We start from the raw sequence: 25,694 nt of genomic DNA, 5'->3' as shown, positions 1-25,694 counted from the left end.
TCACCCCCACAGGGAGTGGCTCAGGGGTTACATTGCCTGCCATCTGTGCAGCCGTGAGCAAGCTGCATAGTCCCAAGGAGCCCAGTTGCCCCTCAGCTGGCAGTTGCGGACAAGGAAGGGGCTGGCTTGTGCAGCTGTGGCAAGCTGAGCAGGCCCTGGCCAGCTGGGGAGGACTAGCCTCATAGGGAGGCAATGGTAAACCCCCTCTGAATACCACTTACCATGAAATCTCTATTCGTAGGGTTGCCATAAGTCGGAATCGACTTGAAGGCAGACCATTTCCATTTTCAAACAGGGGACTACAATTTTTCAAAGTAGACGGCCATCCTCTGTAAAGACGCCACCCTAGGAGCGATTCCCGTGTCGCACGGGACCCACATCCAGCACACAGGCGGCATACTCATCCCAGAGATTAACAACCCACTGCACAAACCTCCCTTTTTAACCTGACCTTCTTCCATCAAACAGATCAAGCCATCAAATCTCCACCCTCACGCACGCACACATACACTCCACCATTTCCTATGCAGTCGTTCTCACAAGATTAACATGCATCCAACCCGAGAGACCTCGCCTTAAGTGACTCCTAAAAGAGCCATCTGCCGTCTGGCTCACTTGTCGACGGGGGTGGGAGGAAGGGACTTGGTGTGGGAGCCCCCCCCCAGACACAGCGGACCAGCCTTCCCTATTTCCTATGGGGCAGCATCTCACTGGGACTGTTCCAAACTCAATCTCCCCTGAGCCATGGGAAATTCAGCAATAGCAGAGATGGGGAACCTCAGGCCTGTGGGCCAAAAGCAGCCCTCCCAGAGTCTCTATTTGGCCCTCGGGACTTTCCCAAGGCTACACACCCTCCTGAGTCACACCCCTCGCCAGCCTTGATTGGCACCCTCCTTGAGAGTTTTTGCCTGGCTGGGACATGCCGTCGAACTCTGATCTTCCTTGCCTAGATGGAGGCTTTCAAACAACTAGCAAGCGACTAACAAATAAATAATGTGTGTGTGTAGAAACTAGCGTACTGTCCAAAGGACAAATTCACATTCGCTGCTCTTTCCACTTTTGCCCCTGGCATGCGGCCCCCGGAAGGCTGCCTTAGAAGATGTGGCCCTTGGGCTGGAAAAAGCTTCGCAATCCCCGCTGTACAGCAAAGCCACCCCCTTCTCTCTCTTTCTCTCTGCCCCCCCTCTCCATAAAGAAGATTTGTGGAAGAAGGGCTGGTTGCTTTCAGCAGCAGTCTGAAGTTGAACTGGTCACTTAGGGTTAGCCCCAGGGGTTGTCTGCCTGCGCCGTCTAGGTATTCGTGGTTTCCTGCGGAAAAGGATGTGCCAGAAAGGCAACTTTGCAAAACATATTTCTTTTACAGAATTATGGTGTTGTTACCCCAATGGTCTCTCAACATAGCACATACGGGTCAGCACCAGGCACGACTGGGCCCTTGGCCACCAGGTTGCCCTGGGCCTGCGTCATCATGCTCCCCAACAAACCCTCCCGATGCAGGAGATGTGGGCTTAAATAGGCCTGCATTCCCCACCTATCTCCCTCATTGCCACACACACGCCTACCATCATCCAAGATGGCGGTGGGGGCGTCAACCCCATAGAGATCCTGCTTTGCAATCCACAGCAGCATTGAGCATGATTCGCCTTACGACCCGACGACGGCACGTATCATGGAGTGGGAGCTCCACCCTCCCAGTCTATGGAGGGGACCTTCTGGGCCACAGGGGCCCTCGGACAGTGCCCAACCTGGCTGCCCACTGGCGCTAGTCCTGGGGAGAAATTCTGTGTAGTTCGCATTTAGAGGCGATCCTACCAAATTCGCCCTTTCCAAAAGAATGCACAAATCGAAACACAGCCATTCTTTGAGATTTGCCCTTATTCAGATTTCGCAGTGTGGTTCTTCAGCCAAGTAAGGTGTTGAAAAATGCATTATATTAGAGGAGATTGCTTTGCAAAAATATGTACATTAGGCAAAATGGCAAACAAAAATGTGCACATTGGGAGAAATTTGGATGAATTTTCACAAGGATATGTCCTTTAAAATTTTTGCAAACTGATGTGTTCAAGTGGAGAACTGAACTTAAGATCAGAAAAATGAGAAACTGACAGAGTCCCGCAACTCTATGTGTCTCCCCTTTTCTTACTTACAATAACCCTGTGAGGTAGGGTAGATTAAAGAGAGAGAGCTGAGCAACCCAAAAGAGTGAAAGGAGGTGAGTCAGCCACGAAGACTCTTCTCAGTAGCTAACACTCTCCCCTTTCATGCTTATTGGCTCCTAGGGACATCTATTGTTGTGGGGGAAGGTATTAACTAGGATCTTAGTGTCAACCCAGCAGCAACAAAAAAAGTGGGGCAGAGGTGGCATGGCTGTGACTATCATGAAGGGACCCGGCACTTCTGAATTTGCCACTACGCTACTGCATACAGCAGGTTGCAGAATCTGGCTTTTCCTGGCTCATAATTTGGTTTATGATTTCTTTTTTTTTTAAGCACAGCAGGACACAGTAGCGATATGCAGTTGCCTAGGAATCTTGTCCAGTCTCCTCCTTGAGAAAATAACTAGATGCCTAAATATGCCCCCCCTCAAATTGCCCCATTTCCCCAGGCTGCAGAAAGTCCCCACTGCTACGTTTTAAAGGCCTCTTTCTCTGGTTACATTCAAAACGGTCAGTTTTCTTTTTTCCTTCTCCCTCCCAATCCCATTTCCTTTTATGCTGTGTCTTTTTTAGATTGCAAGCGTGAGGGGAGAGACCTTCTATCACTATAGCCTTTTTGAGCTAAAGAGTGGGATAAAAAAAATGCTTTAAATAGATCTATCCAGCAGCTAGCAGCCACCAGTCACCAAAGGCCACCAATGCTCATTAATAAAGCATCAGATGAAACAAAAGTCTAGAGAAACAAGCCATCTCTTGACTGTGCAGACAGAACACAAATGCCATTACCATGGCAACACCTGTGAATAAACTTAGAAACGATGAGGAGTCACTTGTTGTGTCACGGCTACGGCGCTAGTTTTTAGATGTGGTAACAAACCCACTTTTGCCTCTCTGCACGGCCAAGAGAGCCGTGCTAGCAAGCCTGAGGTCTGCCCACCTGTACTCTCCGCCCACAAAATAAAGCTCTTTGGGATGGAAAAGTGCAGTGGGTCCAAATTTTAACTCGGGAGGGGAGGGACGGGCCCCAGCCGTTAGAAGTTTGGGAGGCGCACATGTCACATCTTAATAATATCAGAGCCTGCCCCAGAATCACTGTCCCCTTGGTCTATAGGGACAACTACAGCCACCTGTCCTATGGGGAAGGAGTTCTCTGGAGGCAGGCAGAGACCAGTTCAGAGTGTGCCCCAGATGGACTGTCCTCCCTCCCCCTTCCCACCTCCACAGGCCCATTTTCTATTCTGACGCAACTACTGAGCCGCCTTGGGAGGATCTGCATACCAAAAAGCAGGCTATAAAAATGACTGCAGTGAACAAGCTGGCAAATAAAAGAGACACAAAGTTGGAAAGAGCCGGGACCTTGGATTGTAGTAGGAACAAACCAATTTGTCTGCTTCTAGTTCACATGGCTTTCACTTCACCCATAATTCCATTCTGTTCTAGTTCCTCGTGAATCTTTGAATAGTTCTTTAAAAATCTTCTCAAAACATATTTTTAAATATTTATTTTATTATGTATTTAAATGTGCATTTCTACCAGGGCCAGCGCCAGAGGGCGGCCAGGTGGGGCTCTCTCTGAAGGCCCCTCCTTAGAGTGGGTGGGTAGCACTCTTGTTCTGTGATCTGCAGCAGCGTAGGCCCTTGACCCTGCAGCGGATCGCAGAGAGGGAGCTCCCAGGCACCCCCCTACAACTGTGCAGGCCTGCAACGCCCTCCTGCATGCCCCACCTACCTCTCCTGTTGCGGTGAATGCTGACTGCACTGCGAGTGCATGCCTGCCATCAACAAAGGTGGCCCCCAAGGGTTCCCTAAGGGGCTGAGGCCCCTGCCGCCATCTTGGTTGATGGCAGGCATGCACATGCAGCACGGCCGACATTTACCACAGTGGGAGAGGTAGGTGGCACATGCGGGCCAGTGCTGTAGGCCAGGGGGCAGGCTGGTACCCAAGGGTCCAGTCATGCCTGGCGCCAGCCCTGATTTCCGCCCTCAAAGTTCCCTTGAAATGTCTACTTAAAGCACATTTTGATCCATTTCAACTGCCAAGAAATGAGCTGCAATGAGTGCAAAATTCAAGAGGGAGCTCAGTCCAGCAGAGGCTGGTGCCCACTGGGGCTGGTGGGGCGGCTGGCAGAGAGCCCAACAGAAGATGGAGCCAATGACAAGCAGAGCCAGCCTAATTCTAGATTTGTCCCTGTCCTTTTCCCTACTGAGTTCTACGAGGGCAACGCTTAGATGAAAGAGGAGGAACGTGGCAGGCAGGGCCGCTCTCTGGGCTGGTTGTAAGTGAGTAGGCAGGTAGGTGGGGGCTGGCTAAGGGCGGGCTGATGCCAGTGGGCAAGCACCCCCTCCGCCCTAATGGTCCAGCCTCTACTGGCCAATCCCAATCTGCTCCTTAGCTGGCTCAGAAACAATTTCCGAAGGAACAGCTCTCAAAGCCTGTTTAAACCAACCTTCCCCAACTGGGTGCCCTCCAGAAGGCTGGGACTACAATTCCCATCAGCTCCGGCCAGTGCTGCTATCGGCAAAGGCCAGGGTAGATAGTTCTGGGCTAGATGGGCCAATGCCTCACAGGAGGGGCCGTCGCTCAGTGGCGGATCACATGCCTTGCATGCTGAAGGCCACAGGTCCATCTCCGTTCGAAGGATCTCAGGTAACAGGGCTGGGGGAAAAGGGCTGGAGAGCAGCAGCCATTTGGAGAGGATGCATAAGGCCAGATGCTTCAGCGGTCTGGCTCAGAATAAGGCACGCTGATTCACATGAATTCTGCAACCTTGAGTGGTTTCTCTTGCTTTGCACGTTGTTGTTATGTGCCTTCAAGTCGATTATGACTTATGGCGACCCTATGAATCAGCGACCTCCAAGAGCATCTGTCATGAACCACCAGATCTTGTAAGTCCAGGTCTGTGGCTTCCTTTATGGAATCAATCCATCTCTTGTTCAGCCTTCCTCTTTTCCTACTCCCTCCTGTTTTTCCCAGCATTATTGTCTTTTCTAGTGAATCATGTCTTCTCATGATGTGTCCAAAGTATGATAATCTCATTTTCATCATTCTAGCTTCTAGTGACAGTTCTGGTTTAATTTGTTCTAACACCCAATTACTTGTCTTTTTCGCTGTCCATGGTATGCACCAAGTTCTCCTCCAACACCACCTTTCAGATGAGTTGATTTTTCTCCTATCTGCTTTTTTCACTGTCCATACATAGAGATTGGGAATACCATAGTCTGAATGATCCTGACTTTAGTGTTCAGTGATACATCTTTGCATTTGAGGACCTTTTCTAGTTCTTTCACACCTGCCCTTCCTAGTCCTAGCCTTCTTCTGATTTCTTGACGATTGTCTCCATTTTGTTTAATGACTGTGCCGAGGTATTGATAAGCCTTGACAAATTCAACGTCTTTGTTGTCAACTTTAAAGTTACATAAATCTTCTGTTGTCATTACTTTAGTCTTCTTGACGTTCAGCTGCAGTCCTGTTTTTGTGCTTTCCTCTTTAGCTTTCATCAGCGTTCATTTCAGATCATTACTGGTTTCTGCTAATATTGCTTTGCATGCTATGTTCTAAGTAAAAGAAACCATTTTGAGGACTTTGCAGAATTATTCTGCTTCTGCCAATAATGGGAAAGAGCAAAGTATTTCTTGCACGCGCATGCACGCATACACAAGCTGCCTTATACAGAGTCAGACCACTGGCTCAGTACTGCCTGAAATGACAGGCAGTGTTTGTCCAGAAAGGGTCCTCTCCCAGCCTTAGTTAGTGATGCCATTGGGGCTTGAACATGGGATCTTCCAATTGCAGAGCATCCCTTCCTTTTTAAAGGCTGAGGCCCAAGGCATGGTTGCCTCATGGTAGCGGGGTACAACTGTGGAACGCCTCTTACATCCTGGCAACAGAGGAACTGAGTGGTCAGCATGCAGCCGTGACTGAACACATTATGCAGGTCTACCAAGGCAGGCAAAAGTTCAAGCCCCAACTGGAAATTTTAGCCTGTCACTTCTCTGGCTTTCGCAATTTCACTAGGCACTATTTTCAAGCACATCTCTCTATAACCATAAGGGCCAGGAACTTGCTTTTGGAAACAATTGAGTGCATGAATACATGCAATTAAAAAGACAAGGATCAGAACTCTCTGGCCAATGCTGCATCCTGTGGCATTTCAGAACAGTGGCATTCCCAGAGCAAAGTGAAATGCATTTCCACTCTCAATCCCATCTGCCTGTTGCCTGCTCTGACTTTTGCAGATTTGTCCATTCCACCCCACCCCACCCTCGTGCGTCAAACTCTTTTTTAAAAATAAAAGGATGCTCTCTTCTCTGCACAGTAGTGGAGTTGAAATGAAATTGTGTCAGGGATTTCAATAGGGTTTCATTTGACAGCATGACTAAAACAACCCCTGAGCTGCTTAGTCTGCAGGCAGGAATACTGGGGGGAAATATGAAAAAAATTGTTTATTGATTGGGAATTTCCTCTGCGCTGGTGTGCCTTTATTTATAACTGGATTAAATATGCCCTTGTCATCCGGGGAGGGGAAGCAACTTTGTGGCTTGTGGCCCAGTTTCTCAGTGTAATTTGGAAGCCAGGATTGCCTGCCCATCAATGTGATTACAGCAAGGACAGGAATATCTGTGGCCCTCTAGATGTCGCTGGACTACAGCTCCCCATTATAACTGACTATTGGCCATACTGGCTGGGTTCTTGGTCCAGGGAAACAGAAATCCAGGGCAGGAGAGGGAATATTGCATCCAAAATACGGAACAGAGTGGCTGAAATCTGAAGAACAGTCGTTCACACACTGCAACATTTTGTTGCAGGCAGCACTTGTAATAGTAGTACTACTAGTAGCAATAGGAGCAGCAGTGGTAGCTGGTGCCCACGGGGACTGGTAGGGCGGAAAGCAGGGAGGCCAACAGTAGGTAGAGCCAGAGCCAATGACAGGTGGAGCCAACTAATTCTGGTTATGTCCCCGGCCTCGCCCCTGCTGAGAGCTACAAGGGCAAAACTGAGCTTGAGGAGGAAGATGGCAGGCAACGCCACCCCTAGATTGGTTGTAAATAAGAAGGCAGGCAGGTAGGGTCTGGCCGAGGGCAGACTGAGGTTGGTGGGGCGGTGCTTGATTTGCCCACATGGACTGAGCTAGCTTCCACTGAATACTCAAACTAACAACAACAACAATAATGTAGTGAGATGCCAGAAACCATAGATAATGTGGTCCCTGGACATATTGTCTGGGAGAATTCTGATCATTTGTCAAGAGCCAATCGAGTCACACACAAAATTGCCCATAAGACACCTAACAATAAAACAATGAACGATTCGCGCTTTGGAACTTGTGCCATATCTCCAAATACACGCACCATCTGGCCTTGCAAAACACAGAAGTAGGCAGCCTATCGGACAAAGCTGTCTGGGCAGAGCAATACACTGTCAGATGCCAGGTGCGGTATTTGCAGACATAAATAAGAAACAAGAAACATTCATACTAGCAGGCATGGGGTGAAGTTTGATCCAGCTCTTATTTGGAGCTGAATCTATCAAACCTGCACTTATCCGCACTGACAGTATGTGAACCGAAACGCAGGCATCCTTCGGAATGTGCATCTATCAAAATTTTGCGATGCAGTCCTCCAACCAAACAATGCTTGCAAGAGTGCATAAGTTAGGGTGAAGCATAAAAATGAATGTATGGCATTATATTATGAGAAAACTGCTTGTGAAAATGTGCATGTTCGTCAAAGCTGCATAAGAAAATGTCTTTATTAGGTGAAATTCAGCCTAAAACGCTGATGGATTTTCATGACTATTTAAAAAAAAAAAATCACAAATGACTGCAAAATATGGAGAACCGAATTTTAGACTGGAAAAAATGAGAGAAATGAAACTGAGATATCCTTCCATCCCTAGCTACTAGCCATGATGGCAGCATGCCTCTGGATACTCATTGCTGGGAATTGCTGGTGGGGAGAATTGCTGGCTGTGGGTGATGGGCATCGTAGTCAGTAGTGCAGTAGCAAATTCAGAACTGCAGGGTCCCTTCATGATAGACACAGCCATGCCCCTCCCTCTTTTTTTGCTGCTGGATTGAAAACTAGACACTTCTAATGCCTTCTTTCACAACAACGTATGTCCCCAGGAGTGTTAACTGCTGAGAAGAGTCTTCTCAGTGGTGGACTAACCTCCTTTCATTCTGATTGGCTACAATCAGCAGGAAAGGACAAGGTAACAGGTTAGAAGACTCTCCTCAGTGGCTAACACACTCCCCTTTCATGCTGACTGGCCCGTAGGATGCTGGAGACATAGGGACCCTGCTGAGACCCTGTTCCAAAAAAAGTAAGGGGTCTAAGACCCCCTGAGATCCTGGACGACTACACACCTGATTGTAGTCCCAAAAATGTAGAGGGTACCAGGTTGGAGAGGGCTCATATAGGTCAATTGAGACCAAGGTGCCACATTCAGAGATCATGAGCCCACCTAGCCCACAGGGCAACTAAACCACCTGCAAAACATAGAGAAGGAGATTTGGTGGAGTTCGTCCCTGGCACAACTTTTCCTTTGCATTCAGGCCCCAGTGCCGTGCCAAACAAGCTCCAGGAGAGGTTAACTGGAAAAAGCCCTTTCCTTCTGATTGTCTTATTTATGCTGCCACAGTACAAGCAGCTCAATAATCTATTCGCTGAGACCTTGTTCCAACCGATGTGGGAAACCAGAGCCCCTCGGGCCCCGCTGCAAAACATTTACAAGAACCTATATGAGAGAGGAGAGGAGTGAGGGGGGGAATCCTTCCAATTCCGCCTTTGTTTCAAAATAAACAAAGACAAGCCAAGTATGTTTCAATTTCAGCTTATTTGAGTGTTCCGCGAGGAATGCTATCAACAATTAAAATATATGTATCAGGGCATGAGTCTTAGAGAGGAGGCGGGGGGGGGAGTGTCACCGTCATTGCTAGGGACTGTGGCAGGCTGGCAGTGTGTCGTATGTTACAGAGGACAGTCCTCTATTGGAACAGCTGGCAGAGGACTGTCGTCCATGCGAAGAAGTCCAGCAGTGTCCAGCATAAAAGTAAGAAGCTGTACGAAGGGAAAGCAGTGACCTCAGAGTGGCCCATCAACCCTTAGCACCTGGACAGCAGACTGAGCAGGCTAGTAACTTGTGCATGCTTATTTACAAGGCTGGTTTAGAAGGAAACCTATGGATTTTTTGAACGTTATACTTTCTTCTGTTCATAAAGTTTATCAAACCTATAATTCATGACATACACACACTTGATACAATAAATGCTGTGTTAAATATTGTTTTCTCGCTAGTTTTGTTACTAGATTAAAAAAAAATACGCATATTGCCACTTTTGTCAGTTGTTTTCAGCTGAACTGTGTAGAATTGTGCAGTCAATATTTATTGTTGTTGTTTTTACTACTATTTATTCATTTATATCCCACCTTTTCTTCAGAGAAAGGTGGCTTACAAAAATTAAAACAAAGACAGATAAAACACTGATAAAAACATACAAAAATTGTTAAATTTTAATTAAACTATTTGTTGTTGTTGTTATGTGCCTTCAAGGCGGTTACAACTTATGTCGACCCTGTGAATCAGCGACCTCCAATAGCATCTGTCATGAACCACCTTGTTCAGATCTTAAAACCATTTAAAACATATCCATTAAAAAAACCCAAATATAAAGATAAGTAGAACAGCACATCATGTTCATAAATCGTTTGTCAGGGTATACTTGGAGTGGGCCTAGATAGGAATCAGTAGGGACGGTAGAGCCTTAAAGTGGTAGCAGGACAGGGCAGTTTCAGTTTGCAGATGAGGTGAGGTCAAAGTTTTCTCCCCTAGGCATTAAACAAACAAACAAACAAACCAAAACAACATCTCTCTGGAAGTAGACAACTAGTACAGAAGGGAGAAGGCTCTGATGTGCTAATTTTCTGCTTGCAAGGAGTTTCAATGTGGAGGAACATTAAAAAAAATGGTGCCTTCTGCCCACAGCTCGAAGTAGTATAGTCTACTCTGCCACCTTAGCCTCATTCACCAGCATGCATAGACAATGACAGGAACAAGAGTCCTGAGACATTTCTCAGGTCAAACTCTTGCCACAGAACATTATGAGCCCAAGAGATCTACGACTGATCTGGGACCGACAATCCCTCTGCCCATTTTTATTTGTCTTGGGCAACGGAGACTGGTGGCAAAAGTGGCCGTTAACTGGATGAAGATTAAAGACTCTGGTGTCACCTTCTGTGTGCAAGATGGCCATGGGCCAGCTGCCTGGTGCTAGCATGTCAGAAAGCTGACCCTCTTTCTGGGGAAGGGGGGAGCATCCCATCAGGTTGCAATTTTTAAAAAAGGAAGGAAAAGTGTGGCAGTTGCATGTTCCATCTGTCAGTCTGAAGCCGAAGGGTGTTTATTGGTTTTAACTCTTTAAGTGGACCTTTTTATCCCAGTCTTTTATCTGCAGGGAATCTTTTTCACCCCCCAAGAGCCACATTTGTTTCTGGGCAACCTTCCAGTGATGGAGAGAGCCAGAGGCAAAAGTGGGCGGAGCAACAAATGTAAATTTTACCTCGGTACAGAAGACTAGTTCTTACACACATGTGCTTGCACGCCTTTCTAATCTCTGGCCAGGCAAGCGAGAGACATTATCAGGGTTCAAGGACTCTTTTCCAGATAGGCAAAATCACACAGGGAAGGTACAAAGCAGGGTCCTTGGGGTATGTTCACCAGGGGAGAGTTCCAAGGGCCAGACAGTGAAGGCTGGAGAGCCACACTTGCCCCCTGGGTGTGAGCATTTTAGGGGTTTATTCCTTTTTGGGGCCATGTAACAGTAATTGTAATTTATTCCTTTTAAAAAGTAATCCTCCAAGCTCTGAAGTTGCTTTGGGGTCACTTTTGTGAAGAAAAGTGACAGATAAATTTAATAAACACATTAGAATAAATAAATAATAAATACATCAGAATAAAGGCTAATCACCTTGCGGGGTGTTTCATGGGAAGAGATTCACCAATGAAATAAAACAGAAACTCCTGGGTTTCAATAGTAATCCTGGGTTATTTGGGAGCCCCTTGGGGAAGAGATCTGATCCATCAGAAACACGTTCTGCCAAACTCAGGAAAGTGTGTGTGGTCTGATCAATGTCCTCCAACCTTAAGAATCCTTTGTAGGAGATGGAGGCTGGGAGGGTAAAGCGAGAAGGAGGCCTGTGGAGACCTAAGCCAACATTTCTCAGAAGGCATTTTGATGAGAACATTTCTGAGAAGTTTTACTTTTCTCAAACCCCACCCCACCCCACCCTTAGAAAAAGAAGGCCACGTTTGGAGAATTTTCTCCAAACAGCTCAGAGTTGACCAAAAGGCTTCATGGCCTGAGAACTGAGCCTGGGTCTCCACGGTCCACTTGAAAGATGAACGGGTGGGCGAGGCTTGACCGAAATGCCCTATCCAGCCTAATTAGGCCTGAAGGCCAGAGCTTCTCCAGTGCTGATCTAAACCCCTTTACCGGGGTGGGGAACCCCAGGATCATGGGGCAATCTTGGCCCACCAGGGAGTCTAGTTTGGCCCACGAGGCCATTTTCTCCAAACGATGCCCACCCACTCATCATCTGGTGGGCGGAAAGGCAGGGTTAAATCTTGCATTGGCTGTGCATGCCTGTTCTCAGCAGTGAACAGGGCTATGCAGCCGAAGCAGCAGCTGATGAGCAAGGCTGGGGTTTAAATCTGACTCTGTTTGGCAGGATTCCATGCAAACCCCTTCCTGATTGTTTACCCAAGTCTTTGATGTCTGAAGGGGACTGTTCCTGGCAGATCACTGGACAGAAGAATGTTTTTAAACTGGGTTTCAGAATGTTTTCGGTCTGCTAACTGGGCTTTAGAACGTTTTCAAACTGTAACTGTGTTTTAGAATGTTTTAAAATATTTTTTAGAATGCTTTTCTTTTTGTTCCTGTTAAATGGTTTTGTTATGTTTGCTGCCCTGGGCTTCTTTGAGAGGAAGAGTGGGATATAAATTTAATAAACAATTTTTTTAAAAAAGAGGAAAAAGCCCTTCATTTTAGCGGTGCCTGCACCTAGCATCATTATGGCATCAGATGATTGACCGGTGAAATCTGGCCCACGAGGACGATCCTGATTAGTATCTGGCCTGTAAAGCCAAAAAATGTTCCCCAGCCCATTCTGCCAACATCCTGGAATCAACAACTATGAAGGAGCCACAAAGGGAAGAGAGAGGAAGAAATCAAAAGTGTATTAATGCATCCACGGTCAAGCACCAGTGCCTAACATTGCAAGAAACCCTAAGGGGGCAAAATATTTTGCCAGATGTCTATTTTGAAAACTTATTTGGCAGAGATCCTCATGGTCCCGTGAAACCCCTTCTGCCCCCAAAGCAACCCAATGCATGCTCATTGCCCCCTCTGTCAAATCCTGAAGAGTAGGCATCCTTCAAAACTAGATTTCCATCTGACAGCTCCCCCAGTTCAATTCAAAGCCTTTCACAACACGGCACAGATGGTTCTTCCCGCCCACTGGAGTGTTAATATTGCCTTGCAAAATAAAAGACACCCCCCCCCCTGAAAACTCTCCCTGGCCAAGTCTGAGATAACTGCCTCCTGCGATTGCTCAAAAGGAGGCATTGGTCTGGAACAGAGGCCGGTGCCATGAACTCCAAAAGTGTCTGAATGTTTGATCTTGGGTGAGCCAGGCACAGCGGCTGAGAGACTGAGCTACGGACTTCCGAATGCGACGTTCTCACGAACTCGGCGAAAACAGATCCAAACGTTACAAGAAATGGGGAGCTGTTGCTGAAAATGGCACCCTCGTGTTTACTATTTTATTTTATTTATTTATTTAAATCCTGCCCTTCTTTCCCAAAAGGAGCCCAGGGCGGCAAACAGGCAATAAAATGCTAAAAACATCTTAAAAACAAAACATTGTAATAACATTTTAATAATTAAAATCTTCAACAACAATTGCAACACAGATGCAGACCAGGGATGAACTCTCTACTTAAAAGGCTTGTTGAAAGAGGAAGGTTTTCAGTAGGCACCGAAAAGTCAACAGTGATGGTGCCAGTCTAATATTTGAAGGGAGGGAATTTCAAAGGGTAGGTGCCACCACAGTAAAGGCCCAGTTCCTATGTGTTGTGCTGTATGGAACTCCTGATAAGATGGTATCTGCAGGAAACCCTTACCTGCAGAGCACAGTGACCGATGGGGTATGTAAGGGGTAAGACTTAATTCCCTTGATGAATCCCTTCCAATAAAATATCACAGAGTGATTTTCCAGTAAAAGCATCAACAACTAAAAATAATTCCATATATAAAACAATTCCATAGGGTTGTAGTGAGTGCAATTCTACTAATATCCCCCTCTTTTTTTGGCTATGCAATTTTGCATAACAAACACTTGCTTGCAAGCAATTTCCCCTAATATTACTTTTCACAAATATATCCATATTTTAGGCACACTTTCCCCCCAATGGACCCCCCTTTTTTGGTGTGTGTGCTTCTTTTGGATGGAGAACCACACCGCAAAATTCGGAGAAGAGCGCATATTGGTGAAGAGCTGCATTTCTCTTCGCGTATCGTTTCGGGAAGTGCCAATTTGGGAAGGTTTGGGTTCAAATGAGAACTGGGCCAAATTTATCCCCTATCCCTTTTCTTAAATCCATCATTTTTATTCTCTCAGTTGTCAAGATCAATCAATGTGTGTACCATCATTATCTGCACGTCAGAGGACCATCTCAAGACAGAACGTAATTGCTTCTGGACAACTGATATTCATGTTTGCAATTCTGCTGCTTGCCTTTTTTTTTTTTTTTTAATCGACTCAGATGCATCTTCTGGATGGGAGGCAGCCATCCCCAAAAGGACTGTGTACCCCATTACAATTGCAAGGGAGTCACTGCTTAGTGCAACTTGTTCGTTAAATACCGCTCCTTATTTTCCACAACTCATTCTGGTTTGCCTACTCATGGGCATGCCATCCCACTCCCAACCACTGGAAATCTGCTCAGTTTACACACTGGCTTCTGAGAATTCACCAGGCATTGCTCACACACTTTCAGGCTAGCTTCCCAGCGATAAGGCCTAGAACCTTGCTTTTTTAAAAAGAAGAAATTGACGTTTTCTGGAAACTGCGTTCTCTACCCAGAATTCTGGCACCCACACAGGTGTACTAGAACGTACCCAGATCAGAAGACTATGCCTGTAACTAGGGATGGGGGAGAAATTGGATTTGATCCACATTTAGAGCTAAATATATCAAATTTATACTTTCTGAAACAATGTGAAATGTTACATCAGTCAAAACTTGCATATAAAAGTTTGTTTACTCAGAGAAATTTGCACTAAACTGCTGAAATTTTTTCATGAGGTTTTTTTTTTTTAATTGCTAATTGCTGCGGAAATGTGGAGGACTGAATTTAAGATTGGGAAAAAGTGGAACAGAGATAACCAATCTTGAAAGATCTTCCCATCCCTACTTGCAACACTTACATCTCGGTTTATTCCCCTAAATAAGAGACTTCACTGCAGGCTAGGTTGCCCTGCCTTTGGCTATAAAAGGCACCGTGTACTCTCCAGTGATGAGTGACTCAAACCAAATGTACCTTTCAAGAAATATGGAAATAGCAGCCAGCTCTTCAACTTATGGTGCATATTTATCTTGAAGGTTAAGGTTTGGAGGGGGGAAGAACTCCCCCCCCCCAAGAGCCAGAGATGACATCAATTACTGCTCTGAGCAAAGCACACATCATTTCCAAGGCCCGGACATCCATTTCAAAGCTCTTGAGATAGCCAAACGGTTGTAACCACAGGCTGTCAAAGGAGAGAAAGTGGAAGGTGGGATGGGCCACAGCTGCCTTTGAATATATCTTATGCAAGTGGAGTTTTGAACTGCAAGCAGATCTTTGGGTATTACATCACACAATTTGACTGAACCAAATGGGGAGGAGGAAGACAGGCGGAGATGTTCTTGGTGCTGTCAATATGACAGCCACTTGCTTTTTTTATTTCGAGTTGACGAGGCTGACAGTTGCCTCTAAATTACATTCCCCCCTTTTTTATTTTCCCTATGAGCATCAGACAGAGCGGGGTTAACAGAACTGAGATTGCAAGGAAAGAAAAGAAATGACTGTTGGGTTTTTCTGATCAGAATGAGAGCAATTTACTCAGCGAGGCCACTTTGAAACCTTTTATGTTTTGTACACGTTCGGCAGGGAGCAAAAATTGTTACCAAAAACATTTTAAAAACTCAAATTCAGCTGACAAAGCAACAAAATTAATTGCTTGGGGGAAAATGGCTCCGCCAAATAAAATGGCTCAAGAAAATGTCCCCCGCTTCCTGATAAGAAAGCAAGACAGACAAAAGCAAAGAATTCTGCCTTAGAGTGTTGTGAGTGAGTCAAGGTCACTCACCCAGGACTGCTTACTACAGCTCATGGGAATAGCAGTTCAGCAGCATCTGGAGGGCCAAAGGCTCCCCCTTCCTGCTTTAGATGCTGATGACCTACAACTCCCATCAGCCCCAGACAGCTGTTCCAGGCATGACGGTGAGAGTTGTAGTTTAGCAATGTCTGGTGGCTCCAGTGTCAGCAGGGCAGTGAATCCACTCTGGGTTTTAGCCTGAACTGTCAAGGAGATATCCAAGGTGCTGAACCGATCTTGGGAATAGGTTTCAGAACTTTGGACAGCTCCTTGAAAGTTTGGACTAAGACCTGGAGCGGATTCACTGGCCCACTGGCATTGGAGCTAACAGTCTCCGTTGGCAAGGTTTGGCGGGCCTCAGAAGCCACTCCTGCCCTACAGATGGAGGCCTTGGCCAGCATGGTTGGCTACCAGAGTATTTTAAACATGGCCTTCATGTCTCTATTTGTATACCAAAGGTGTGGGGGAGAGTGGGGGTGGTTTGGGGGAAATGGCCACAGGCCCAAATTTGGGCAATCTCCCAGTGGGCCAAATGTAGCTCACAGCCTGGAGGTTCAGTAGCCAGGCAGTCTTTAGAGGGGGAGGGGTTAAGCAAAGACCTGCTCTACACAGCAGACTTTTTCTGGGAACGGACCCTGCTATAACCTGGCTATGCAAGAGAGCGCTCAAGCAGTTTTGACTGTCCTGTGAAAGAGCCGTTCCCCCATTCTCATTAGGCTTCTTCACACCCATCGTATTATAGGCGTACACCCAAGATTTCATGTAATGTGCGAAATGAGCCAATGTCACCTTTTGAAACGCACACGTAGGTGTGCTCCTCAAAGGACTGCTTCACACATTCCTCCAACCCAGTTTTGCCACTAACTCAACAGGCAGCCCCCACCCATCCCAGATCTCCAGTGTTGGAGCCATGAGGTTAATGAACACCTTCTGGTTGCATTCACACATTACCTTTATGTGCAGTTCTTCTTTTTTCAAAGTAATATGTGAAGAAGGCCAGAAAGCCAAGGTTAGCTTCAACTCGCTTTCCAAGGATACTCCCCCTTGCAAACTTGAGTTTACGGCCACGTTGACCTTTGTTGTTTTCATAGCGACACGGGTAAAGCAAAGTTTTGGAGTGCAAAGCCGCATTAGTTCCTCCTAAGATTTCATCGTACCGCTTTGCACTGCACAAACAACAAGCTTGTGAAAGCAAAAAGGGACAGAAGAAAACAGACCCATGGTGTGGGAGTGGGGGTGTGTGTCTTTTATTAAGTTTCTACCCTGCCCTTCTTCCCAGAAGCAGTAGGGGCAAAGCTGCCTGCTAGCTGCTCTGTAATAAAGGGAAAGGTTCTGGAATTTGCTGTGTGGTAGTACATTTCCAGGATAATATAAAACCCAATCTCCAAAAGCTTTTTCCTCTAGTTCAAAACTGCAGTCAACTCGCAGGATTCCTCAGGCATCCGGGGGTGAAATTAATGGCAGGCACCCAAGGCATCGGCAAGGCAAGGATCTTAAGCACCCCCGCCCACTGCGTCTCATTTAGGTGTACCTCTCTCTCTCTCTCAATGCAGGTGCATTTCATCACTTCCTTCCACAAGCCTCCATCACTTCCCTCGTTCACCTCTAGCATGAAAGCCAGCAATGTGGTATAGTGGTTAGAGTGCTGGGACTAAGACCCGGGAGAACCAGGGTTCCAATCCACACTCAGCCATGTGGAGATCACTGAGTGACCTTGAGCCACTGTCACTGTCTGTCCACCTAACATACCATATAAATATATGCATTCTTCATCCCTCAGAACCGGTGTGCTGGAGTGGTTAGAGTGTTGGACTATGACCCGGGAGAACCGGGGTTCAAATCCCCACTCAACCATGCGGAGATCACTGAGTGACCTTGAGCCACAGTCACTGTCTGTCCGCCTAACCTACCTCATACGGCTGTTGTGAGGATATGAATAGCTACCATATCAACATATGCATGCTTCATCCCTCAGAGCCACTGTGGTGTAGTGGTTAGAATGTTGGACTATGACCCAGGAGAACTGGGGTTCAAATCCCCACTCAGCCATGTGAAGCTCACTGGGTGCCTGGAGCCACAGTCATTGCCTCTCAGCCTAACCTACTTCACAGGTAGAGATGGGGGAAATTCAATTCAGTTTGCATTTCAAGCTGAATCTACTACATCTGCACTTTCCAAGACAGTATGAAACCACAGCACAGCCATCTTTCAAAATCTGCATGTATATGACTTTTTGAGGCAGTTCAACCAAAGAATGTCTACAAAAATGCATATATTAAGAGAAAGTGTGCATACCAAATAATATATTCGTGAAAACAACATCCAAAAATTCATTGTATTAGGAGAAATTGCTTGCAATAATTTGTCAAAATTGCATACACAAATGTGTGTATTAGGAGAAACTTGCATTAAAATGTTGAAAATCTTTCATGAGGGTTTAAAAATAACAATAAAACGAGGGAATTCGTTGACACAAGAGTTGGCGATGGCTATCAACGTGGATGGCTTTAAAAGGGGACCGGATCAATCCATGGAGAAGGCTGTCGCTGGCTACTAGCCACAGTGGCTATATGCTATCTCAAGTATCACAGGCATGCTGGGTGGTATTCAGTGTAGCGTTAAGTATACTTGTTTGCTGGCCAAACTTTTTGTGCCAGCGGAACGTTGTTGAGCAAAAGAACGAATAAGCAGTTGCGGTTCACTTTGTTGCACAATAGATTGCCCAGCCTGTTGCACAGCGAGTTTCTGCTAGCACAACCGTTGTGTTGGATCCCTCCGTTGTGCAACATCAAGACTCAACTGTCTGCTAGTGCAAGAGCCCTTGGGCTAGCTGGCAGAGAACTTTGGCTACAGCACTAGGCCTCTACATGCCAGTTGCTAGGGACGCACAAGCAAGAGAGGGCTATTGCTTGTTTGCTTCCCAGAGGCTCCTCGTTGGTCATGGCATGCTGCCCTGGGTGGGCCTCTGGTCTGATCCTGCCGGGCTTCTCTGAGGTTCTTATTTGTTTAAGAAAAGTGTTTGTTATAAATCAGTACAATCTTCTGAACGTAAAGATGACTGCTTGTGTTTGGCTTACCGGTTTCTAAGGCTAGCTTTTCGTAGACACTAAAGGAGTGTGTCAAATGCTTTGGTCTCAGCAAAAGGCTTGCAGAAGCATCTGTCGGTCTGTCGGTCACTACTTTTTTATCAATTTCTTTGAAACCTGTCCTGGGAAGATGGCAGCCCCACCTTGCAAGGAAGACTGCCTATAGCCCTGGTGTGCGCATGTGTGTCTCTCTGTCTGTCAGGGATGGGGGATCTCCAGCCCTTCAGGCCTAATTAGGTCCACCAAGTTCCCCCATTTAGCCTACGAGGCCATTTCATCCAAGCAGTGCCCACCGGATCTACACCTGACATCATGTTAATACCATCATCATTATCATCATCAGGTGGCGGCTAGTGGCTCCATGTCAGTGGGGCATGATGACTCACTTTGGACAGCTCCTTGAAAGTTAGGACTAAGACCCAGAGTGGATTCTGCTGTCCCATTGACATGGATTGCTGCCAGCCGCCACTCACTCTCTTTCTTTTAGCATTTTCCAAACAATCCTGTGAGTGCTGCCTTGAAAATTGAGCCCCATTGTGTTCAGTGGGGCTTACTCACAGGAGTGTGTGCACAGGAATGCATGTCCTTTACACCCAGCTCTGGTTCGTGGATCTTGGAGTTTTAGTAAAAACCAAAGTAGAACCCTGCAAGCCCGAAGTCTGCCCTCACCTACCTTAGGTAGCTAATGCCATCCCTCTCCCTTCAAAACCATCCTCAAACTCCACTTTTCCCTATGAAGGCTTTAGCATAACCCTTTAGTCTCCATCATCACCAGAAGCAATTAGGCCAGGAAGTCAAACCAAACCAGCTGGTGGAACAAAAGGGGAGAGGACACCATTGCCATGCACTGCAGAGTGCCCCCCACCCTAACCCCATGCTGCAGTGATCAGCCAGGTTATGTTGGTGGGGGCTGATCCAGCAGGGCACACACTGACCTGCCCCACCAGCATAGCCAATAGTCCAAGATGATGAGACTTGCAGTCCTGCAACATCTGGAGGGCCACAGGTTCCTCACCCTTGCCCTTACACTCGCATCCGGACCAGAGGGTGGCCCTGGCTATCAGCTTCCTCCTCTATAGTGTCAGTGTTGCTGTTTAAGAACTCAGCAAGGAGGAGGATGGGGTGCAAACTGGAACTAGTTGGCTTCAGCTGCCATTGGCTCTGGCTCCACCTACTGATGGGCTCTCTGCCTTCCGCCCCACCAGTACCAATGGGCACCAATCATCACGGGTTACTTAGGTGGGCGTTAAAGACTAAATTGTTGCTGACTTGAATTGATACCTTTCTGTGCTAACTTTTGATGTAAAGGTTTGTATACATTATCATCATCATCATCAACAGTCTTATATATACATTTTCTCATGGGAACTGGAACTGTTGGGTCATTTGTACTGACTCAGTTACTGAACTTTTATTGGCCTTAACTGGAACAGCTTCATTGCAACTGAACCTGAACTGGAACCAAGTCAAAAGAATTTAACCATTTGCCTCCCTGCTAACTCCCATTCACCCACTCCTACTCTCAAATTTACTATCATTATTTATTTTTATTTTATTTATTAAATTTATATTCCATCCTTCCTCCCAGAATTTGTCCACTCCTCATCTTCTTTTTGTCTCTTCTACCATTTTAAATTGTAAGATCTTTGGGGCAGAGGCCTGGTTTATTTTTTTTATAAAGCACCAGGTGTACTGATTGTGAGAGTGAATAAGTTAAAACAACAGCAGCAGCAACCACCACCACCTCCTTACATGTTAGAAAACAGGGGGTTCCTCTCCACCCTGAGTATATGTTGAATCCAACTCCAATCTACATTGGGGATTATGATGGAAAATGAGTCAAGATGACCCTTGCTCTTCTACCAGATGAGGTTTGCATTAAAGTCATCAAAACGTGTATTACAAGAAAAAGAATTAAATTTCACAAACAAGCCCGGTGATTCAAATATCCCCTTCCCTGCGTTAACCTGACAGTAAAGGGGTTGGATGGCTATGTGCCATATGACAATGAGATCTTGTCCCCTTTTGCTTTTGTTACAATGACAGATGATGGCCTCCCAAGCAGCTCTTGTTATCTAGAGCTGCCCTCTTTCACCCGGTCTTTTGCCAGTCAGCTGAGGGCTTCCCTGTATCTTTGCCCCCGAAACAGCAGCTGTCTTGGCAGAGCTTGGCAACGCTAGCCTCCAATAAGATGCCTAGCAACCTGGCTGTCAGGGCCATGTTATCGCAAGCACCTGCCCTTACGGCCCCAAGCAAAAAGGAAGCTGAAGGCGAGATCAGAGACTCCAGTCTGGTTCAAAGGCAAAGAGACATTCAGGGCGCCTCTGTTAATGTGTGTACATGCTACAATTACAGGGCATTTTGATCACAAGGAAGGCAACACACGCACACTCTCTCCATTGTTATATTCATGCTTGAGTTCTTCTACCGTTAGTTAACCCTAACCCCCATCTGGAGTAAACTTCCTTTTCTTAAACAACAACAAAAGATTAAAAGAGCACTTTCCAGGCATTACAAACAATTAAGCGAAATGCAAGGGTAAACCATTTCCAAATGCATCTCATAGGAACACTGAAAGCTGCCTTATACTGAATCAGACCATTGGACCATCCAGCTAAGCTCAATATTGTCTACACTGACTGGCAGTGGCTGTCCAGGATTTCAGAGATGAGTCTCTCCCAGCCCTATAAGGAGATGCGGGGGACTGAATTTGGCATCTTCTGCATGCAAGCCAGGTACTCTGCTACTAAACTAGTCTCAACGTGCAAATATCTGAAACTAAATCAGGAGATTTACTTTTTTTAAAAAAAGAAAGGGTTATGAATAAGATTAAGAGGAAAAGTAAGAGGAAATAAAACATTCTAGCAAGGGTATACTGCAATCTTCCCTAAGCTGGTGCTTTCCATATGTTTTGGACTACATCTGCCACAACCAGCACTGGCTGAGACTGATGGAAGCTATAGTCCAAAACATATGGAGGGCACCAGATTGGGGAAGGCTGGAATTTGAAGGAAACAACGATTACATGCAGGGCGTGTGTAAGAGCTTTCTGCAAAGATAATGAAAGGTGACCAAATGAATCAGGAGGCATCTGTAACAAGCCTGACCTCATTCGGCTTTCATTTGATGTGATATTTTGGCCAGGATAAGAAGGCCCCAGATTTTCTCAGTCAGTATATTTTAATAGGCAGTACCCTCTCGCTTAGTTAGCTGCAGGAAGGCAGAGAAAGATATAAACCATGATGTTTTTTTAAAAAATCCTTTTAATGGCTTAACAAATGTGAAAAATGGGAGATGAGCTTGTGTACTCAGTGCATATGGGGGATTCAGGCTTTCAAACATTCGCATCTATTAATTCAGAGTATCATCCTAGCTGTTGATGTTTGCTTGCAATTATGGTTAATTGTTGCAATATATGCACTTTGAGAGCCCAATGGATATATAATGTTGCTGGGTTGTTGTTTTTATAAAAAAACTACAGTAATAAAAATAAATTTAAAAAGCCCCAGCCAGTCAAGGTATACTTTCCCCTGTGAAGAATGAAATGCAGCATCTGTTTTGCAAAGGGTCCCGCTCCATAGATTTTGCAGACATCATACCTTCTCCTTTTCCATCAAGAATGAAAGCAGCATAAGAGTGCTACTCTTTAGTACAGACCAGAGATAGTTAACGTCTGTATTCTGAGGGGTCCTTTTAGCTTGACAAGGCTTGCCTGACCCTGGTGCTCTCCAGATGCGTTGGACTTGGGATCTCATCAGCCATGAGTGAGACCAATGAGAGTCATAGTCCAAACCTTCTGGAGAGCAACGGGTCGGGAAAGGCTGCCCTCAGCCCTAGACGAGAAGCTGGAACAACCTTCCCCTTGACATACATGTACACCCAACACAAACGCAGAGATGGGCAGATTCTGTAAGAAAGCGAGCACTTATGAGCAAGAGCTTCTTAGGCGTGGAATATTTGCCCTGAGAAATTATAGTTGGGGTGGTGGTGGTGCAAGGATCGCTGAGGAATAAAAATGTTTTCTGAAAGACCCTCTGACAGTATCCTTTCACTTTTCCAGAAACAAAGCAAAACAAATGCATTTATACAAAACACACCAAATCACTGCTTTTTTTTTACCACCGAGCAGATCTTCTTTTTCACCCCACTGGAGTCAGACCACAGGGACATAGGAATCTGTCTTATCCTGAGTCAGACCACGGGTCCGTGCAGCTCAGGACTGCCTACACTGGCTGGCAGTGGCAGCCCATCATTTTAGACAGTGGTCCCTCCCAGCCCTACCCTGGAGATGCCAGATATTGAACCTGGAACCTTTTTCGTTGCAAGGCAGATGTCCTTCCACTGAGCTACCAAGTTGCTTCAAGGGCCTGTGGGTCACCATCATTCCTGACGGTGATAACGCTGGAGCATGCAGTACAGATGCCAGCTCTTCCCCAATGGCGAAACCATCACCAAACGCTGGAATAAAAATCTGTGCGAAAGTTTGTGCTCCACATGGCATTTATGGGGACGGTAGAGGGCCTCTGTGTGGGGATTTTGTCAGGGCTCAGATGTGGCCATTCAATGCCACCAGCCTCCACAAGCCACTCAGCAAGAGTGCCAATAATCTGGGAGAAGCTATGTGCATTGCAGTTGCTCTAAGCACCATGCAAGAGCTGTCTTTTAGTTCTGTAGGTGATCCTTCCGGATTTTAGCACAAATGCTCTAAATCAGCAGTACAGGTGACTCTGGTGTTGAAATGCTCAGTGCTTGGCTCATGGAAACAGGAAGGTCTCTCTCTCTCTCTCTCTCTCTCTCTCTCTCTCTCTCACACACACACACACACACACACACACACACACACACACACACACACGCACCCCACCCTAGACTTTCAACCTGATGGGTCCATTTATTTATTTCACAAAACTTAGATACTGCTTAATTGTAAATAAAACCTGTAAGCAATTTGGTATATGTGTGTATACTGCATATAACTCTTCACCTTTGGACCTTGCAGATCAGTCAACCCAACTGCACTTTTAAACCATCTGGTTGTTCGTACATCATGATTTTCAATAAAAGTGACTAAAAGATCAGATTCCCCCCCCCCCAATACTCCTTCATTCCTGCTGTGCGCCTACTGGGGGCAAGGGCGGGGTATACATTTAATAAATAAATAATAAACAAAATGTGTTTAGAGGGACAACCCGAATCTCTTTTTCTAGCAATATTCTAGATGTATTGATTCCAGTATCTCACTCACCGCATCCTGAATGCAGTGGCAGTGCAACGTAAGAGCGCATTAGGACCTAGGTTTGTTTTGGTTTTCGTTTTAAATAGCATTAAAACCCACATTTGGATTGATCGAAGAACAGACACATTCATCAAGGCTCAAACCCCAAACCTTTCTCTCCCTTAAAAGCCAACTGTCACTACCACCACCTAGACATTTGATCTACTCTTATAGATGCGAATCTTTCAGCTTTTCTCTGGTCTAGGAAAAGTTTCCATGCCTGACTCCTCATTCAACAGACACTCAAAACCAGGATTACAAAGCCAGGGTACAGCTGTTATACTCTTAGCACATATATTTCGGTGTCTAACCCACCCCATTTTGAATGCTAGGGTGGGGGACAGGACAGTGGGAAAAATATACATTAAAACTAGTGGTTTTTTAAAAAGGCATTAAAACTCAAATTCAGCTAGATCAAAGAAAGGACACATTCATAAAGGCTCAAACCCTTTCTTGCCCTTATAAAACAGCCATGGCGGCCACTGCCACCTAGATATTTGATCTCCTCCCGCAGACTCTAATTTCTCCTGGTCCAGGGAAAGTTTCTGCGATCACCTCCTCATTCATACAGACACTCAGCACATAAAACCGGGATTCGAAAACCAGGGCACATTCTAGATGTATTTATTCCTGAGTCTAATCACACCATCCTGAAAGGTGGGAAGTAACAGTACATTAAAAACTAGCTTCTTAAAAAAACAACAACCCTCAAATGCAAACAGATGAAAGGACAAGAACATTCATCGAGGCTCAAACCCCCAACCTTTCTTGCCCTTAACAGCCAGTCAGTCACCACTACCACCATAATGGTCTAGATATTCAACATATTCCAGCAGCAGCAGCAGCAGCGACCGCTGGCTCCATGCCAGTGGGGCAGCAGAATCCAGGTTTTAGCCTGAACTCTCAAGGTGCTGAGAGCCAGTGTGGCGTAGTGGTTAGTGTCGGACTATGACCTGGGAGACCAGGGTTTGAATCCCCACATAGCCGTGAATCTCACTGGTTGACCTTGGGCCAGTCACTGCCTCTCAGCCTCAGAGAAAGGCAATGGTAAACCCCCTCTGAATACCGCTTACCATGAAAACCCTATTTATAGGGTCACCATAAATCGGAATCGACATGAAGGCAGTCCATTTCCATTTTTTCTCAAGGTGCTGAAAAACCCGGAGTGGATTCCACTGCCCCACTGCCCCGGAGCCACCGGCTGTCACTGTTAACAGATTCTAATTTCTCCAGGGCTAGGAAAGTTTCCCACGACCACCTCCTCGTTTACCCAGACACTCATCACGAGACCCGAGTGGGGAAAGTGTCAGGTGTCGATCAAGCAGAAGGCCAGAGACTTCTTCCTTTCCTTCCTTCCACCCGCCCTGCCGAGCCTGAGCAAAGGCTTCCCATCATCTCGCCCCCCCCCCAGCATAGAGTCCCGGTTGCTGACCTGGCCAGTGGCTTGCGGGACGTGATGCTGGCCACGATGACGCTGCCGGGTCTCGGCGTGGCCACCGCTTTGAAAGTCCCTTTCCAAAACTTCTCGAAGAGCTGCTTCTCGCCTTGCTGCACGCTCGCCATGGGCCCCGCCGCGCCCGGAGCTCTCTCCAAGGTGCTGAAACGTTACATCCCGCCTTCTCCGAGCCGGGCGCTGTCACCGGGCGGCCGGAGAGGGTTGCATCGCGGGCGGCTTGGACCGGGCGCCTAGATCGGGGACCCCCCAACAATATTTTACTTTTGGGGTGGGGGAGGTCGCCAAGTCGCATCTGTGTGTGAGCGTG

The 25,694-nt window shown here is 46.4% G+C and overlaps 1 protein-coding gene across 1 annotated transcript in view; it reads right to left on the bottom strand.

Moving 5' to 3' along the window:
- The window catches only part of SRRM4 (serine/arginine repetitive matrix 4), an 86,240-nt gene extending 60,746 nt beyond the window's left edge, over nucleotides 1-25,494 (bottom strand). The window contains exon 1 of the mRNA XM_061603256.1: nucleotides 25,364-25,494. Within this exon, the coding sequence (XP_061459240.1) occupies nucleotides 25,364-25,494 (131 nt within the window). The remainder of the gene's footprint in view (nucleotides 1-25,363) is intronic.
- Between the last annotated feature and the right edge of the window lie 200 nt (nucleotides 25,495-25,694).

The sequence above is a fragment of the Rhineura floridana genome, chromosome 19, assembly GCF_030035675.1.
Source record: "Rhineura floridana isolate rRhiFlo1 chromosome 19, rRhiFlo1.hap2, whole genome shotgun sequence".
Taxonomy (NCBI): Eukaryota; Metazoa; Chordata; class Lepidosauria; order Squamata; family Rhineuridae; genus Rhineura; species Rhineura floridana.
Note: the sequence above shows the minus strand (reverse complement) of the source record. Positions and strands in the feature narration are given on the sequence as shown.